Here is a 17498-nt window from a genome sequence, read left to right on the forward strand (position 1 = left end):
CTAATTTACCCTTTAAAATGGACTACTGACATATTCAACCATTCTAATTTAACAACTCAAAATTAAAAAAAAAAAAAAAACTTTATCTGAAAACAATTTTGATGTCCTGTACAATTAAAATCTGTTATGATGGCTGTGTTTATAGTTTTGACATTAACAGTAATTTTTATGCCAACACAGTTTAAAGAAAAAAAAAAAAGAAAGAAAGAAACCCTGCATGCATCCCCACAATGCAACCGTCATTATGGTCAATTGTTTAACTGTGGAAAATATCTCTGTTTCTGCATCTGAGTCAGAAGGATGAACATGCACATCTGGTGTTTGGAGTAGCTCAGCTGCATGTCCTGTGGGGTTGCCATAAAGGTTTGTTTGATGGAACACCCCTCGTCAGTGACGGCTAAAGCAAACATCCAGCGTACTCCACCCCCTCACCTCCACGGCTCTGTAATTGTACTTACCGCTGCTGGCAGGTGTGGTTGTTCCCAAAGACCATAAACCAATGGGGCTCAAACAGGGAATTTGGAGCCTAAACAAATATGTTACCTTAGCATTTTCAATTTGCAAGTGTTGGCGGTGAATATAAGGAATCTTATCTCTGAAATGCGGTCATTGCATGTGTTGACACGTATTAGCATTTTGGTGTATTGAGTGGCTCCTGTCTCCATTTTTCATTTTTTGATCTGTCTTATGCCGTTTTGATGCACCGTCCCATCAACACACCTTAAAAGTAGACTTATCAGCTGGGTGCTACTCCTGTAAGAAATCAGCATAGGAATGGATGTCTCGGTACTAAGTAAACAGATTCCCTGGCTGTTTGTTGATCTGTAGACCATCCTTTTCTTCATCAGGTCTGGAAATGATGTGTGAACTGACTCCCACCTGATGAGCTACTATGTTTTACCTTGCCTCCCATTAAATAGTTTCTGAGAAAAGGAAACATTCGGTGTTGGTGTGAGTGGGTGGATGTGTACAATGTTAACAGTGTTTTAGACAAATCTTCAAAAGTTCCATGAACTGTGGAGCAAAGCTTTGGGGGAACATGGACTGATGCAAGGTTTTAATGAAAGATGATGGAATAAAACCTCTCGAGTATTATAATAAAAAAAAAATAAATACAAAATAATAACACACAAAAAGAAAAAAGCTTTCAAAAATAACACTAAAATACCACAAAAAAACCATAAAAAAAAAAAAAAACATTTTTTTTTGTCTTTCTGCTTTAATTCAATGTGCTGCTTCTTTGTAATTATTTGTGAAATTTATAAGCAATTTCTGACCACTTTTTTCAGAAGCCAGTTTGCACTTCAGATTAAGGTCTTACTCACACTTGCTATACTATATTTCTGATAATTGTGAATTTTTTGTCTCTCAATGTCACTGTAGTTCTCTGATTATATATATGGAAATCTGACTTTGTTTCTCACTATTTTGGCTATATTTCTAATTTATTTTTTACATATTTTTTGCAGTGCGACTATATCTTGCAATTGCACATTTATCGCAAAACAACTACATCTTTTTCCCCCTCATAATTGCAACTTTATTTCTCAAAGTAAGACTTTATGTCTTGCAGTTATGACTTTGTTTCTAGTAATTGTGATTTTGTATCTTACAACATGACTTTTTATTTTGCAACTGCAAATACTTCTCAAATTTCAACATTTTATCTTGAAATTGCGAATTAATTTAAAAACGGACTTTTCTCTAATTTATTCTAATTTGCCTAATTTATTCTTTGTTTTGTCATTCGCACTGTTTTGTTATTTTGACTTTCTTCTAATTTATAGTGCTGTCAAATGAATAATCGTGATTAATCGCATACAAAATAAAAGTGTTTGTTTACAAATATATGTATGTGTGCTGTTTATATTTATTATAATACGCACAAATGCATGTATATTTCAGGAAAATATGTTATGTTTATATATTTATTGTATAGCTATTTATTTATTATATAAAATATATTAATATAAATATAGAGATGTACATACATGTAAATATTTTCAAAATATATACTGTATGTGTGTATTTATATATATATATATATATATATATATATATATATATATATATATATATATATATACAAATAATAAATATACACAGAATCGCGATTAAACGTTTGACAGCGTTACTAATTTATATGTCAAAGCATCACTTTATGCTTTACAATGTGACTTTATTTTTTATTTCAAACACCACTAATAATAATAATAATCATACAAAGATATACAGTATACATTTGTTCTGAGCAAACAGATAGCAACAAAGGGCTTTATTCCAAAAACAAACAAATTAAAAACAGATATAAAAAACCAAAACCACACTTTTTTCAGTCAGATATTTCTTTTTTAAGGCCTTCCAATACACATACAGTACAACCTACATCTTAACAAACTCTAGCACTACATATTGTGAACTACTGATTTTGTAAACATTTCTTTGCCCTCAGTGTAAACTGCAGTTATCTCAGATTACTGGAACTCTTTCCAGAGCTAATAGTTGCATCACCTACACACATTTGAGAGAAACATATTGCTATTTAAGCTTTATTCAGGCTGATAGGGGAAAGATAATGGGTTTTGCAATAGCTAGGCTAGCTAGCACACTTCCCACATATCTCCCCTTCTTGTCTTGTTTAGTCAAGGCTGACAGTAAATGCTTTCTTGCACCTTAACTCAAATAATAGTGTTATTTTTTTGCTATGGCAAGCATTTAATCAACAAACGACCCTAAGTAATACTTTCGCTCCATTTGTGCTACATACATGAATGATGATGAACATGTGGTTTTGATAATTGTGCCTATAGTGGAGTATTAAATGGGGGTAAAATTAAAAAAAAAAAGTGTGATAACTAGCCCAGTCTTCCTGAAACATCACACTACCTTAGCATTACTGATGTTTCCGTATGATACCATACTGTTTTAAGGGTAATATTAGAAAATGTGTGTCTTTAATGTTTAAATAATGCTTTTAAAGTATTACATACGATATTTTTTGTGTATATTTCAAGTACTTTCATCATTCTAGATCTCACCGAATACTCACACAGTCCTCAGCGCTTCCCACCGCATGCTTTTGGATACTACGCGTGACGCGGTTGGTTTAAAGAGTGTTGATTGACAGGCGTTTATCCAATCAGATGTTAGCATGAGTTCGCGTACCGCCTTCACAGGTGGGCGCTGTGCCAACTCGCAAAAAGTGCCACGACTCCAAAAGTCAGCGGCGATTCTTTATCACTGTGAGTTTGACCGCAGGTAAGCGCACGCTTTTATCACTCTTGTGTGTTTTTTCACCACTAAAGCAGTTGTTATGTTCTCTGGCTAAAGTTTGTCAGTCTGACTGATGGTGTTGTTGAAATTATCCTTGTTTTAGGTTAGTTGTGTTTTAAAATAATTTGCATTCCTAAGTAGTTTGAAATGATCCAAAGCGGGTTTCTTCTGCGCGAGAGTATGTTTTCATTTACTTTATAGATTCAGACTTTCTTTTTATGTCTTGCTTTGCTTACTGGCTTTGTACCCTTTTGAGTACCTACAGTTAGACTTTAACCTTTTAACACTTAATAAGCCAAAATGCATGTTTACTTTTTACAAAGTTTCCTAAAACTTTAACCTTTTAACACTTAATAATCCAAAATGCATGTTTACTTTTTACAAAGTTTCCTATTGCCTTTCTATTTTTAGACTTTAACCTTTTAACACTTAATAATCCAAAATGCATGTTTACTTTTTACAAAGTTTCCTATTGCCTTTCATTCTATTCTTCATGAAAATGTATTTAATATTCTCCTTTGATCAGTGAGGCTTAAGTGGCAGAGAGGGTTAAAAAAAAGAAAAGAAAGAAGATTGTATCAAACCAAAGAAATAGTTAAGTTAAAATTGGGGGATATTAGCCCTACTTTGTTTAATAAGTTTTAAAAAGAAAGAGCAGAAGAGCTGGAATTCCTTTGGAAGTTATTATGTAACGTCAGCAATGTTCCTGAAAGGGTTAATGTCCGGCATAGGAAAGCAGCCCCCTTTCATTCAGATGTGGAGTATGTGTCCTGCATATAGGAACTCTGCATTTCCTGTCTGCCAAGTCCTCTCTCTGCTGGTTGTCACATGTGTATCCATAATTGTGTTCATTTCAGGAAAATATTTGCAGGAAAATATGGTTTTGTAATTGAGAGGGAAAAAAAGAAAAAAAAAGTTTGATGTGTTAATACAGTTTTCTATATTTTTAGCACAGCTAGATCTGAGATGATCACATTTCACAAGTGTTCACTAACAAACCAGTAGCATGACCTTTTTTTTTTTTTTTTTTTTTTTTTTTTTGGACATGCACCATGTTAATACTATGGTGTTCTTTGAAGTACCTTATGAATACCATGGTAATTGTTCAACACCATCTGATATCAACACTGTGCTATAGTTCTACCACAGGGCCTTTTGTATGCATTCCTTAAGGCTATTAAAATGAAAGAAGTTTATAAATTATAATGCTTATGTTAAGTTATATGCTGTAAAGAGTATTCCCTTTAAGCCCAGTCAGCTTTCCCCCTTACCTGAGTGCCTGAGGGAGACATTTAGAGACCCCCTCTATAGAAATTCCAGGCAAGAGTTGCACTGGCTAGTGCAAACGTGAGGTTGGGGGAAGGTTATTGTGGTCTGCTGCACACAGACATGTCCCCTGGAAACTGAATGTATGCCTTTCTGTGTAAGAGAGAGTGTTGAGGAGTGTAGTCTCGGTTGCTTGTTGTATAACCTGAACTAGTGGGCAAAAGTTATGGAGTTGCTGGCTTAAGTGAAAAGAACTTTTCTCAAAATTTGCAAGAGGAAGAGATTTTTCACATCGTCTCAAGGGCAAGGCATCATTTTTTACAGCCATTCACTCAACACTGCGCAACCATGTGGTTTTTGTATAGTTCCTTAATTATTAGTCTTCTTTTTTGTTTTTCATGTAAACATGTAAGCTGAATACATGTCCAGCCAAATGAATAACACACAGCCAAGCAGAAATTTTTGTCTTGTAGTGGACAAATATGCTTATAGGATATTTTTGTCAGTAACTGAAAGCTTTTGCTTTTTCTTGATGCTGCATCCATACATGTAGGTGGCAGTATCAAGTCCAAAAGGCCAGTGTAACAAAACTTTTATGTATCTTTCGTGTGAAAATATTCTAAATAATTCATGAAGAATATTATGTATTTATTAAAGATATCTTCAGCTGGACATAAATTAATGATTGGGGCATTTATCTGAGTGTAAATGTTAGGATACATTTTAGCATTGCTTTTTATGTCTTCCAAAAAACAAGAAGTTCTTGTGTAAAATGGTTCTTGGCACTTGTATGAAATGCTAGGATGTTGTTGTTAACATTAAAAAGTCCCTAACATTAAATAGTCCTTATTTACATATTTGTAGGATCAGGATTAGGAAGGACGGGACTGAGCAAAGATGGATGTGTACGACCCTCAAACTCTGGGAATTGTGGTGTTCGGTGGCTTCATGGTGTTCTCTGCCATTGGCATTACACTTGTGTCAACTTTTTCAATGAAGGAGACCTCTTATGAGGAAGCCCTGGCCAAACAGCGGGAAGACTCGGGCAAGATTCAACCCCAGCGCTCTGACAAGAAGAAAAAGGCATCTGAAAAGAAAAACAAGGCCAAGAAGAAGGAGGAGAAGCCAAATGGGAACCTTCCAGAACTTGAGCCTGAGCCTATCCTTGAACCTGTGGTTGAGAACAGTGAGCCCAAAGCAGTACCCCAAGTTGAACCAGAACCCCAACCTGAACCTGTGCCTGTTCCCAAGCCTGAACCTGAAGTTAAACCCAAGCCTGTTGTACCTGAACCAGCTCCTAAGATTGCTGAGTGTCCTGTCCCTCCCACTGTAAGTGCTGTGGTGGCCCCACTTGCTCCTGCCCTGAAGGAGAAGAAAAAGAAGAAGGTGGCCAAGGTGGAACTGGCCCCCGTCAAACCTGTGGAGGTCCCAGAAGTTGTAGTTAAGGTGGAGCCAGTGGTTGCAGAGGTGGCGGTGAAAGCAGCAGTCGCCCCTGAGGTTGCTGTTCCCCCTAAAACTGAAGAACCCAAAACTGAAGCTCCGACCAAGAAGAAGTCTAAGAAGAAAGCTGAGCCAGGTGAGTATCCTTTGGACATAGACATCTAGGACAGCTGTAATAGTAGATGCTCAAACTTGCACTCTTTGCAATACCCTCATCAATCTATCCTAATTTTGAATTTCTTTTAAGTCGCTTCTGTGGAAACGGTCAATGTCCCCCAGCCATCAGCATATAAAAATCTGGTCTCCAGTCTCAATAGTGCATCGTTCAGCGAGTCCGAGACCCAGAAACTCTTTGAGATCATCAGCAAGAAGGCAGGGAAGGACTCCTGGCAACTGGTAAAAAATCTACATCTGATCAACCCCTCTTCAAACCCCTAATACTTGTCTCTTTTTGTTAGCACACACATCTCTTTCATTCTTATTTGCAGGCATCTCAGAAGGGTGACCCATTGGCAGCACTGAAGAAGCAGCTGGAGGAGAAGGAAAAGCAGCTGACCGCTGAGCAGGGCAACATAGCTGCAGCCAAGACCCGTGTCAAAGAGCTTACCAAGGTGACACCTGCCAGCGTGCAGTTAAAAAAAAGAGGTTCAAACTAGTTTCTACTCAAGATTAAGCTTCAGAGCAGGGTCTTGAGTAACTGTTGAAAAAAAAATGTTGTTGGTCCTGGTGCAATCTTCTATGATGGATTGGCTATCCATCCAAGGTGTTTCCCTGCCTAGGATGCTTGAGATTATGAGACAGGCTCTGGCATCCCCACAACCCTACAAAGGACTAGCGTTCTGGAAGATGGATGGATGGAGCAATGTTCCTGTCAAACTCTAGTCGTAACAGTATTCCTGTACCATAACCATAACTACTTTAAAAACAGATATGATTATGAGATATGATTGGTTGTGATTACCCTATCCTCAACTGTAAGGCCTTAATTCTGACTCTATCCCCTCCCTATTTCGAAAATCTGATTGGTTGATAGGAATGTTGTCCTAGGACCACAAATGACATTGATCAAGAACATGTCCTATTTGCTAATTTGACATTAACCTTGAGGGTCTGGCTGGTTAACTGTATCTCCAACTCTCATTGCTCTGGCTATTAGGAGCTGAGTTCCACAAAGAGCAAGATGACATCCGTAGAGACCCGTATGAGCTCTGAGCTGAGCTCCCGTGGCCAGGAGATTGCAGCTCTTCAGGCTCGTATGCAGGCTTCCTACCAGGAGCATGTCAAGGAGACACAACAGCTCAACAGCAAGGTCAGAAGAGGTCACCAGCCTCTTACACTTTTCTTCTCACTATGTTGGGTATGTTGGCAGGTTATTGAATGTTTTGGTTGTGTGTGTGGCCACAGATCCAAAGCCTGCAAGAACAGTTAGAGAATGGACCCAATGCTCAGCTGGCCCGTCTGCAACAGGAGAACTCTATTCTCCGAGATGCACTCAACCAAGCCACTAGCCAAGCAGAAAGCAGGTATTGGACATGAAGACCCATTATAACATTGCATTGTAACCAATGAAGTGAAAACTTTGGAGGAACTCTTTCTACTCCCCTATGGACACGAAGAAGGTATACTAACAATTTCGACTGGTGGATGCCAAACTGGGTGGGGAAAATTCAATAACCTGAACAGAAAGAGCCATATCTAGGGACCAGAGACCTGAGCATGGGTTTCTTTGAATTGGAAATACACCCCAAACTAACATTTAACATGCCTCTAGGTATAAAGTGTCTTATCTAACCATTTCTTAAATGCAAAAATGGTTTTTCACGCACACAGGCAAAATGCAGAGTTGGCAAAGTTGCGTCGGGACTGTGTGCGTCTCATCCGAGAGCTGAAAGAACGCACGGCCGCTCAGCATGCTGAAGAAGAGCGCAGGAAGTCTCTGGAAACCAAGATGGCGGCTGCCGAAGAACAGTTAGTACAAACAAAAGTAAGCCCTGACCCCTGACCTCTTTCCTGTTATTTCATCTCTTTGAGGTGGTTGTGGTCTTTGTACCATGATAATTCTGGGAAGAAATTTCACCATGTATCCAACCTTTAAAAGCAATGCCTGTCTGTCTTTCTGGTGCCTTGCAATTCTCTCAGGACATTTTGTCTGTTTGTGTTTATCTGTGTGTGGGTGGGTATTTTTTTTAGGGGTTTCTTTTTTTCTTAGCTTAGCTATGTATGAAATGTAAACCCCTGTGGTTAAAACTCCCATGTTGAATGTTTAGTAATGATACATTCTTTGATATTAAATGATAGTTTACTAAAATTGAATCTGTTATAATTTACAGTTTGTTGGTTCAAATCAACATGACTTGCATTATCATATACAATGAAAGTAGATTATGAACAGTGACTGTCAGGTTCCACAAAGGACAAAAAAGCACTACATTCCAAATGAGGTTGTACAGTAGCTTTAGATTTAACTTAAATTTTGGCCTTTTAAACAAAGTATTGTATGACTGCTTTGAGGTGAACCATTCCTTTGACTACCCTCTATGTCTGTGTTTAGGCATCCCATGTGGAAGCAGAGCAGGCTCTGCAGAAGAAGTTGGATCGCATCAGTGAGGAACTCCGTGAGGCTCAGCACGGCAGCACCATTTTTCAGGCTCAAGTAGACGAAGCAAAAGAGCAAGCCAAGACTCTCACTGGTCAGTACACACAAACACACACATCTTCTTTCATTTGATTTGAATATGAGTGTTCCTTTGGCTCAGTTCCCAGATGGAAACAGTGAGTTGTAGAAGACATTAAAGTAGTCGTATCCTATTTGTAGCATTTTATGTTTTTGTAACTTCAAGGCGGAAATTACTTCTGTTTACAGAACTCCAGGAGCGAATGCGTGCCACAGAGACAGAGCTGAAAGACAGATGTGAAGAGCTGGAAATATTGAGAGCACAGCTGTCTCAGACAACAACGGTTACTGAGGAAAAGCCCTCTGTGGAGACGGAAGCAACAGCACAGGCTGAGATCCAGGTACAAATAGGCTATTTGACACTCTCTGATACGGTTACCTTTTGCAATGCACCAACACTAGGTTAATATCAGATACTGTACTGTATATAACTTTCGGAATGAAAAATAATACCATTCTTATCTCTGTTTTGATTCTGTACAGAAGGAGGTTGAACAGTTGAGGAACAGGTAATGTGAACTCTGTTTGGATTCATATGATTGAATCACTAAGTTAATGGTAACACATGAGTATTTTGATGTATTTGTTTGCAGTCTGAAAGAGAGGGAGGACCAGCTGACATCACTGGAGGTGGAGTTTAATCAGCTGAAGGAGGAGCTTGACACAGTAAAGAGAACTCAGGCTGAGGAAACTCAGAATAGGTATGGTCTTTGATGTTGAATTTAATTAATCTTCAAATTAAGATGGAATTAATCGCATCTGTTGTTACTAGAATTTCAAGTATATGTGTATATGAATTTCTCAAGTCTCTGATCCAAGCATGGACCTGTTTTTCAGGGTAAATGTGGCCGACACTGAACGGAGGGAATACACCGCAGAGATCGACCAACTTAAAACTAGGTACACAATACAGCTGATGCTTTCTTTTAGTATATTTTGTGGACAATTTGGATTTATTTATTTTTTTCCTTTTTATCCCTCAGTCTAAAAGAAAAAGAGGATTTGGTGGCATCCCTACAGACCCAGCTGGAAAAGATGGAAAGTGTGAGTGGAGCATTTAATAAATGAATAATATTTGCATGTGTGTAATACATGTTAATTGATTTATAATTGTATATCAACAGGCTGATAGAGCTGAAGCAGAGCCGCCATTTGAGAAGTAAGCAATGCTACTTCCTCCAAATTATTTCTACTATAACCAAATTTGGTTTTGATAATGACATTTGGTTTTGCGCTGTCAGTCTGGAGAAGGATGCGCGCATGATCTCACTGGAGGAGGAACTTCAACAGCTTAAAGAAGAGATGGAGAGAGTCAAGGCCAAGAGCAATGTGAGTCCATCTCTACTCTACCCTTCCATCCATACTTAACCAACTTGTCCATATCTGCCTGCCTATCCATTCACATCTAATTACCTTTCTTGTCATATCTACCCAACTCATTGGTCCATGCCTACCTCTGTCCATATCTAACCAGTCTGTCTGACCAAATCTACCCTACCTATGCATCCATATCTACCCATTCATTTCCCATATACCTATTTGCTATCCATTTCTACCTACCCACTTGTCCATTTATATGTACCTGTCCATACAATTACTTTGCTGTTTATATCTACCAAACCTGTCAGTCCTTATCTATCCAGCCTGTCTGAACATATCTACCTAGTACATCTATATAAACCTACTCATCCATCCACACCTGCCTATGTGTCCATTCATATCTACCCAAACTGTTTATATCCCTACTAGTCTATGTAAATCTACCTTTTCATATCTACCCAACTTGTCAGTTTGTCCATAGCTACCCAATTAGTAGGATGTACCTACATGTATATCCATATCTACCAACCTGTGTCTCTCCATATCTACCCAGCTGTCCATCCATCCATATCTACCAAACCCATTCATATATATCTTCTCATCATCCATATCTGCCTACTTTTGTGTCCGTCCATATCTACCCAGCCAGTCCATTCATATCTACCCAGACAGTTTATATATACCTACTTATCTATCCATTTCTACCTATTCATCCATCTAAATGTACCTACTCCATCTATAACTACCTCTCCATTCATATCTAACTACCTTACTGTTCATATCTACCCAACTCATTGGTCTGTTCATATCTACCCAGCCTGTTTGACCATATCTACCTAACTAGTTTATATGTCCCTACTTGTTCATCCATATCTACCAACCTGTGTCCCTCCATATCTACCCAGCTGTCCATCCATCCATATCTACCAAACCCATTCATATATAGCTTCTCATCCATCCATATCTGCCTACTTATGTTTCTGTCCATATCTACCCAGCCAGTCCATTCATATCTACCCAGAGAGTTTATATATACCTACTTCTCTATCCATTTCTACCTGTTCATCCATCTAAATGTATCTACTCCATCTATAACTACCTCTCCATTCATATCTAACTACCTTACTGTTCATATCTACCCAACTCATTGGTCTGTTCATATCTACCCAGCCTGTTTGACCATATCTACCCAACTAGTTTATATATACCTACTTGTTCATCCATATTTACCTACCTATTTGTCCGCCCATATCTACCCAGCCTGTCCATCCATATCTACTAAACCTTTTCTTTCTCATCCATCCATCTATATATACCAAACCTGTCCATTTCAACCCATCCTTGTCTCATCCATCTAAATCTTTCTGTCAGCCATATCTAACCACCTGTCTGTCTGCATCAACTCACCCCATCTGTCCATCCATATCTACTCACTCATCTATCTATGCCCATCACATCTGCTCTACAGATCTGTCCATATCTAACCAAAATATAACTGTCTATCTATCCCTTAATCCAGTGTTTCCCAATCCTGGACCTGGAGAACCCCCAACACTGCACATTTTTGGTGTCTCACTAATGGTGTCTCAAGGTCTTGGATTCTTCACTAATGAGCTGATGAGTTGAATCAGGTGTGTTTGAATAGGGAGACATCTAAATGTGCAGTGTTGGGGGTTCTACAGGACCAGGATTGGGGAACACTGCCTTAATCCATCCATCTCTAAATTACACCTCTATCCACATCTAATTGTGGTGTGTGTTCAGGAACTGCGTGAGAAGAACTATGCTGCAGTGGAGGCTCTGGCTGCTGCTGAGAGGCTGCGTGAAGAAAGACTGAGCCAAGCCAAGGCCGCACAGGTAACCCTGATATACTCTCACAGGATAAACACACACTTAATTGTATATCTACACAATACACAAAAACCATGAAGAATGGGGTGTTCATTATCAACAAAATGCTGTAGTTGGCAAAAACCTACCACTTTCTTGTGGCATTATTCAATTTCATTTAGTGATCAAAGGAATTTGTGTGTGTGTAGAGTGAAACTGAGCAGCAGCTGAGCTCTTTCCAGACAGACACCAGAAACGCCTTCCAGAAGCTCTTTCCTCACATCAGCATAGAAACACACCAGGTTAGAATTATAAAAGTATAACTTTTAATAGTTTTTGAGCAGGTATGGGTAATTTAACTTGAATACGTGTTTTGTAGTCAAACTGGCTGGAAGCATTCACACATGAAGCACAGAGGACTCTGACACACAGTCAGCAGAGTCCAGCAGAACAGCAGCACACAGTGTCAAGCTCAGAATCGGCGGTAAGATATTCTCTCTATGAACACAAACCTGCAATCCACGGTTTTTCCTCTTCTCATGTCTCATGTTCATATGTGTCAGGATCTGCAGCAGAAGCTCGATGTATCAGAGGAGAGCCAGAGGTCACTACAGGCCGAGTGTGAACAGTACAGATCAACTCTCAGTGAAACGGTACAGTGACGCACACATCATTTCTAGTGCTGGGCAATGATTAATCGCATCCAAAATAAACATTTTTGTGTACGTAATATATGTGTGTATATTTGTTATTGTAATATTGTAATAATATTGTTTGTTATTTTTTTTGCGTGTGTGTGTAAATGCTGTTTTATACAGGAGAGCATGTTGAAAGTTCTGCAGAAGAGTGTGGAGGACGGTGAGCTCGAGTGGAAGTCAAAGATTTCAGATGCTGAGCAGCAAAAACAGGGGGTAAGAACATCCTACACTGATTCTGGATTTGTGTGACATCCAAGTGGTTGTGCTTAAGTTATATGGATCTCCCACAGGCCCTGGATCAGGTGAAGGTCCTAGAGGAAACAATAGAGAAGATGAATGTGGAAAGACAGGACACGGATCAGGTGCATGCCTACATTTAGCACTGTTCTTCAGTTTTGGGGACTTGTTTTCGGGTTTCTGACTCATGTTGCTTTAAAACCAAATGGGTTTTCTTTCTTACAACATTTGTGGTTTCTCTGTTCTCTGCAGCTGAAGAGGCAGGTGATGCTTTTGGAAGCACAGCTGGAGAAACAACTGGAGTCCATAACCATCAGTCAAACGTATGCAGAAGAGATGTCTCAGGTAAAACCACTAACTGACTTAATAAGGTTTTTGTGTTGACCCCCCCGCCCCCCTGTTTGAAGGGAAGTGTATTTGATTAATTTTAATTTGAAATAAAAATTTATTTGAATGTTTTTTAGTTGTACATTTAACAGATTTTGTTTTAAACTATTAGAATGTAATATGGATTTAATTAGAATTTTTTTTATCACAATTTAGATTTTTCATTTTATTTTAAATTATTGTAGTTTTTTTTATGTATAATTTTATTTACACTTAATTCAATTTTGATTGATCTTGATTGATGTTGATTTAATTTTAAATGAAACAGTTAAAATTAAAACCATTTTAATTATTTAATTCCATTTTGGCTGATCTTGGTTTATTTTGAAGGGATTTTATATTTAATAAACAATTTTATTTCTTTCATTTCATTTTATTTTATTCTGATTTATTTGGGAGTATTTTTTTATTTTTTTTTTAATTACGAGTTTGTACTTTAGTTTTTTTTTCTGTATTTTCTTTTATTTTTTATTCTGAACTGAATTTAATTTCTTTTTTTTTTTTTTTTATTATATTAATGTTTAATTAAATTTAAATAAGTATTATTTGAGAAGTATTTACTGAGAAGTCTCAGTCTTATTTAAGGTGCTGTTTTTCATGGTTCGGTTATCGTTCTTTATATTCTTCTTAGCTGACGGCACTGCTATCAGAAACTCAGGTCCAGCTGGTATCAGCCAAAGCGGAGGCTCAGCAACAGAGAGCAGAACTTTCGCTGGTAAGTTTAACATCAGTTTGTCTAAGGTTGCACACGTGGCTTTCTACTTTGAGTGACCGCTGTGCGTTACAGGTCAGGCAGGAGCTACAGGAAGTGACTCTGCAAGTACAGAAACAGGAGAGTGCACAGTCAGCTCAGGTCAGTACTGCTTGTGCGTGTATTAACTGCATCTGTTTTCATTTCTCAGTGTGTGTTTTGTGTATCTTGTGTTCTTTGTCTTTCATAAAAGCCTGTTGGTGAAGGAGGGTGTAGTATGTCTTATGTATTATTTGCTGGCTGGCCTGAAAACAGCTCTCTGGCATGGTTTTTTTTTTTTTTTTTTTGTCTTGAGCGGTTAAAGTACATGCACACGTGTACATGTATATGCTGTTGTGTCCTGCTGTGTGTGTGGGTATTGTAACTGCAATCAAACTTACATCTGATACTCACCGATGTCTAACTTTACAGGTGAAAACACAGCTGGAGGAGGCAACAAATGAACTGCAGACAGAAGAGGACATTCGACAGCAGGTTGCAAGCAACTATGAACAGGTGACACATTTTAGAGGGCTGTTTGTATCTCTTCATGCTGGATGACAATATAAAAGCTAGTCCATTTAATATTAAGGACTCTAATAAACAAACAAAAAGCAAATCAATAAAAATGCCTAAAGGACCAAAATTAATAAAATTTTAAATCAAATTATCAGTTTTTGTTTTAATTTAATTTGATTAATTTAATTTCATTTTGGGTTTATTTTGAAAATTTCAGTTAGTATTATGGCCTCTAATTGAAGTTTTTCTTTTTTCTTTTCTTAATGATTTTCTTTGATATATAATTTCATTTTAATTAAAAATTGATTTTGATCTATTTCAAATAAACTAATTTGTATTAAATTAACTTGTATTTTATTTCAGTATTTTTTTTTATTTAACTGAATTTTCTTTTTTTTTTCTTTTTTTACTGTTTACTTTACATTTCAATTAATATTATGGCCTCTAATTTAGGTTATTTTTTTCTTATTGATTTTCTTTTTGATTTAATTTGTTTAATTTAAAATGAATTTAGATACTAAAATTAGATAACTTAATTTTTTATTTGAGTTTTAAGTAATTTGATTATTTTAAATTAATATTTTAATAAATTAAAATATATAAAATTAATACATTTGTTAATATTTAATAAATTGCATTTTTATTTTGGTTTGAATAATTGTATTTGTTTTTATTTCATTTCATTAATTTTATCTTAGTATATGAATTTTATTTAGTTTTTAATCAAATTTAAAGGGATTGTTCACCCAAAAATGAAAATTCTGTCATTAATTACTCACCCTTATGTCGTCCCAAACCTGTAAGACCTTTGTTTATCCTCAGAACATAAATTAAGATATTTCTGATGAAATCCAAGAGCTCTCTGACCCTCCATAGACAGCAAGGATCCTAATACGATCAAGGCTCAGAAACGTAGCAAGGACATCGTTAAATTAATCCATGTGACATCAGGGGTTCAAACATAATTTTACAAAGCTACGAGAATACTTTTTGTGCTCAAAGAAAACAAAAATAACGACTTTATTCAACAATTCGTCTCTCAGTCACCCTATAGTGCCATTTTGGAGAGTGTCCACTGAACGTAAACAGCGGATATATTGTTTATGTTCAGATCAAAGCATAAACAAAGTATCTGTATGGCGCAGCTGGCACAGAACAGCACACGTTGTTTATGTATGTGATATTCTCTAAAATGGCATTATAGGGTGACATGTAGCAGACACATTTTTTTTAATTAAGTTATTTTTGCTTTCTTTGCGCACAAAAAGTATTCTCGTAGCTTCATAAATTTACAGTTGAACCCCTGATTGTCACATGGATTATTTTAACAATCTCCTAAATGCGTTTCTGAACCTTGATCGTGTTCGGATCCTTGCTGCCTATGGAGGGTTAGAGAGCTCTCGGATTTCATCAAAAATATCTTAATTTGTGTTCTGAAGATGAACGAAGGTCTTAGGTGTTTGGAACGACATGAGGGTGAGTAATTAATGTGTTTATATATATAATTTTTTATATAATTAGCCTTTATTTAGAAATAATTTTATTTATTTTTTATTTTTTTATTTTTTTAATTAGCCTTTATTTAGAATATATGTAGATCATTATTTACAATTGTGTTTCTCCTCTCAGGCTCAGAAATGTGTCGGGGATCTCGAGGCTCAGTTAGAAGAATTGAAAGCTGCTGGAGAAGGACCAACTGAAGAGCTTAAGGTTCCTACAACACATCTTCACCATCTGAAGTTCAAACCAGCATATACAGGATCTTTGCTCTCTAACAGTATGTGTCTGTATCAGGAGAGACTGGAGAAAGAGAAGAAGCTGACACGAGACCTCGGCCAGGCAGCCACTAAACTTCAACAGCTGCTGAAGAGCACTCAAGAAGAGCTGGACAAAGAGAAAGAGACGGTGAAGAACCTGCAGGAACCGTTACACGGCAAGGTACATTAGAAACACGTTCCAAACAATCACAAATGTAGGGCTGTCAATCTTTGCCAAGCATAAATTTTGTATGGAATGTATCAGTGACATTTATATTTTTATTTCTGTAAACAGGAAGCCGAAGAGTCAAAAGAAGGGACGTCTGTTTGACAGAATAAACCCGACAACCCAAGTGCCTTAATTGTTCTTATGCATTATTTACTTTTGTATTCTCTGCTACTGTAGCGAATATGCTGACTGTTTTTAGCAAGTGAGGCTTGTTAAGTGAGGAAGCATAACAATATATTTGTTACTTTTGTCGGAGCCATCGTGAGGTGACTGAACACATCTCCTAAAGTTATCACAAAACCGCTCGCAGTGTTAAAAGAAAGCAGTGCTCAAGTGAAAGACACTTGTGCAATCGCTCTTTTTAACTTTGTTTGCATGTTCTCATGAGGGTCAAAGGAAGGAACATTTCATAATGCAGCAATGCAACACAAGCTACTACACTTTTGTAGTTGGCTGGTAACAAATGTGATTATATTATAATAAACTATATACTTTGACTTGTGGGTTGGTGTTTTCTTATAAAGTAGTTTATATTTATCAAGTAGTTTAAACTTTGGCTACTGTTGAAAAGTTTTGGGGTCAGTCAATTGTTTTTAAAGAAATTAATACTTTTTTAACAAGGTTGCATTAAATTGATTAAAAGTGACAGAAAATACATTTAAATTATTATTCTGTCATACTATTCTATTACAAATAAATGATATTTTTTAAAAGTTGTATTTGTCAAAAAAAAGAAAAAAACTACAAAAATAGGAATGTGCACAACTGTTGTCAACAACATAATTGAAAATATATTCAGATAGGATATGAATATATATTATATATATAAACTGACACCACATTTGATTAAGTAAAATATTTCAAGTAATTATATATATATATATATATATAAATAAACATAAACTGACACCACATTTGATTAAGTAAAATATTTCAAGTAATTTACTGATCTTATTTTTATTTATTTATTTATTTTTGGTTGATGTGGTTCATTACGTATGTTCCTGTTGAGGGCCGCAGTAAATATTTTTCAAGATTTCATATTCATAGGACACCAAGATGTTTAATAACATGAGTGCATGAGCACTGAGCTATAAATTGAGGTTGATGCATTATTTGTTTGCTTTAAAAGCTTACA

At 36.7% G+C, this 17498-nt stretch overlaps 1 protein-coding gene across 1 annotated transcript; it reads left to right on the forward strand.

Moving 5' to 3' along the window:
* The first annotated feature begins 3134 nt into the window (after positions 1–3134).
* LOC109081045 (ribosome-binding protein 1-like) lies at positions 3135–16857 on the forward strand. Its single transcript, XM_042749391.1, has 28 exons — positions 3135–3258; positions 5404–6115; positions 6227–6375; positions 6468–6590; positions 7136–7288; positions 7384–7502; positions 7810–7963; positions 8531–8669; positions 8843–8994; positions 9137–9162; positions 9247–9354; positions 9491–9553; positions 9637–9697; positions 9778–9812; positions 9895–9982; positions 11738–11830; positions 12013–12105; positions 12183–12287; positions 12367–12456; positions 12622–12714; positions 12792–12863; positions 12991–13083; positions 13757–13840; positions 13913–13978; positions 14288–14371; positions 16004–16084; positions 16169–16312; positions 16427–16857. Exons 2-28 carry the CDS (start codon positions 5437–5439, stop codon positions 16460–16462), a joined length of 3183 nt encoding a protein of 1060 aa, XP_042605325.1. The 5' UTR covers positions 3135–3258; positions 5404–5436; the 3' UTR covers positions 16463–16857.
* Positions 16858–17498: the final 641 nt, after the last annotated feature.

The sequence above is a fragment of the Cyprinus carpio genome, chromosome B22 (assembly GCF_018340385.1).
Source record: "Cyprinus carpio isolate SPL01 chromosome B22, ASM1834038v1, whole genome shotgun sequence".
Taxonomy (NCBI): domain Eukaryota; kingdom Metazoa; phylum Chordata; class Actinopteri; order Cypriniformes; family Cyprinidae; genus Cyprinus; species Cyprinus carpio.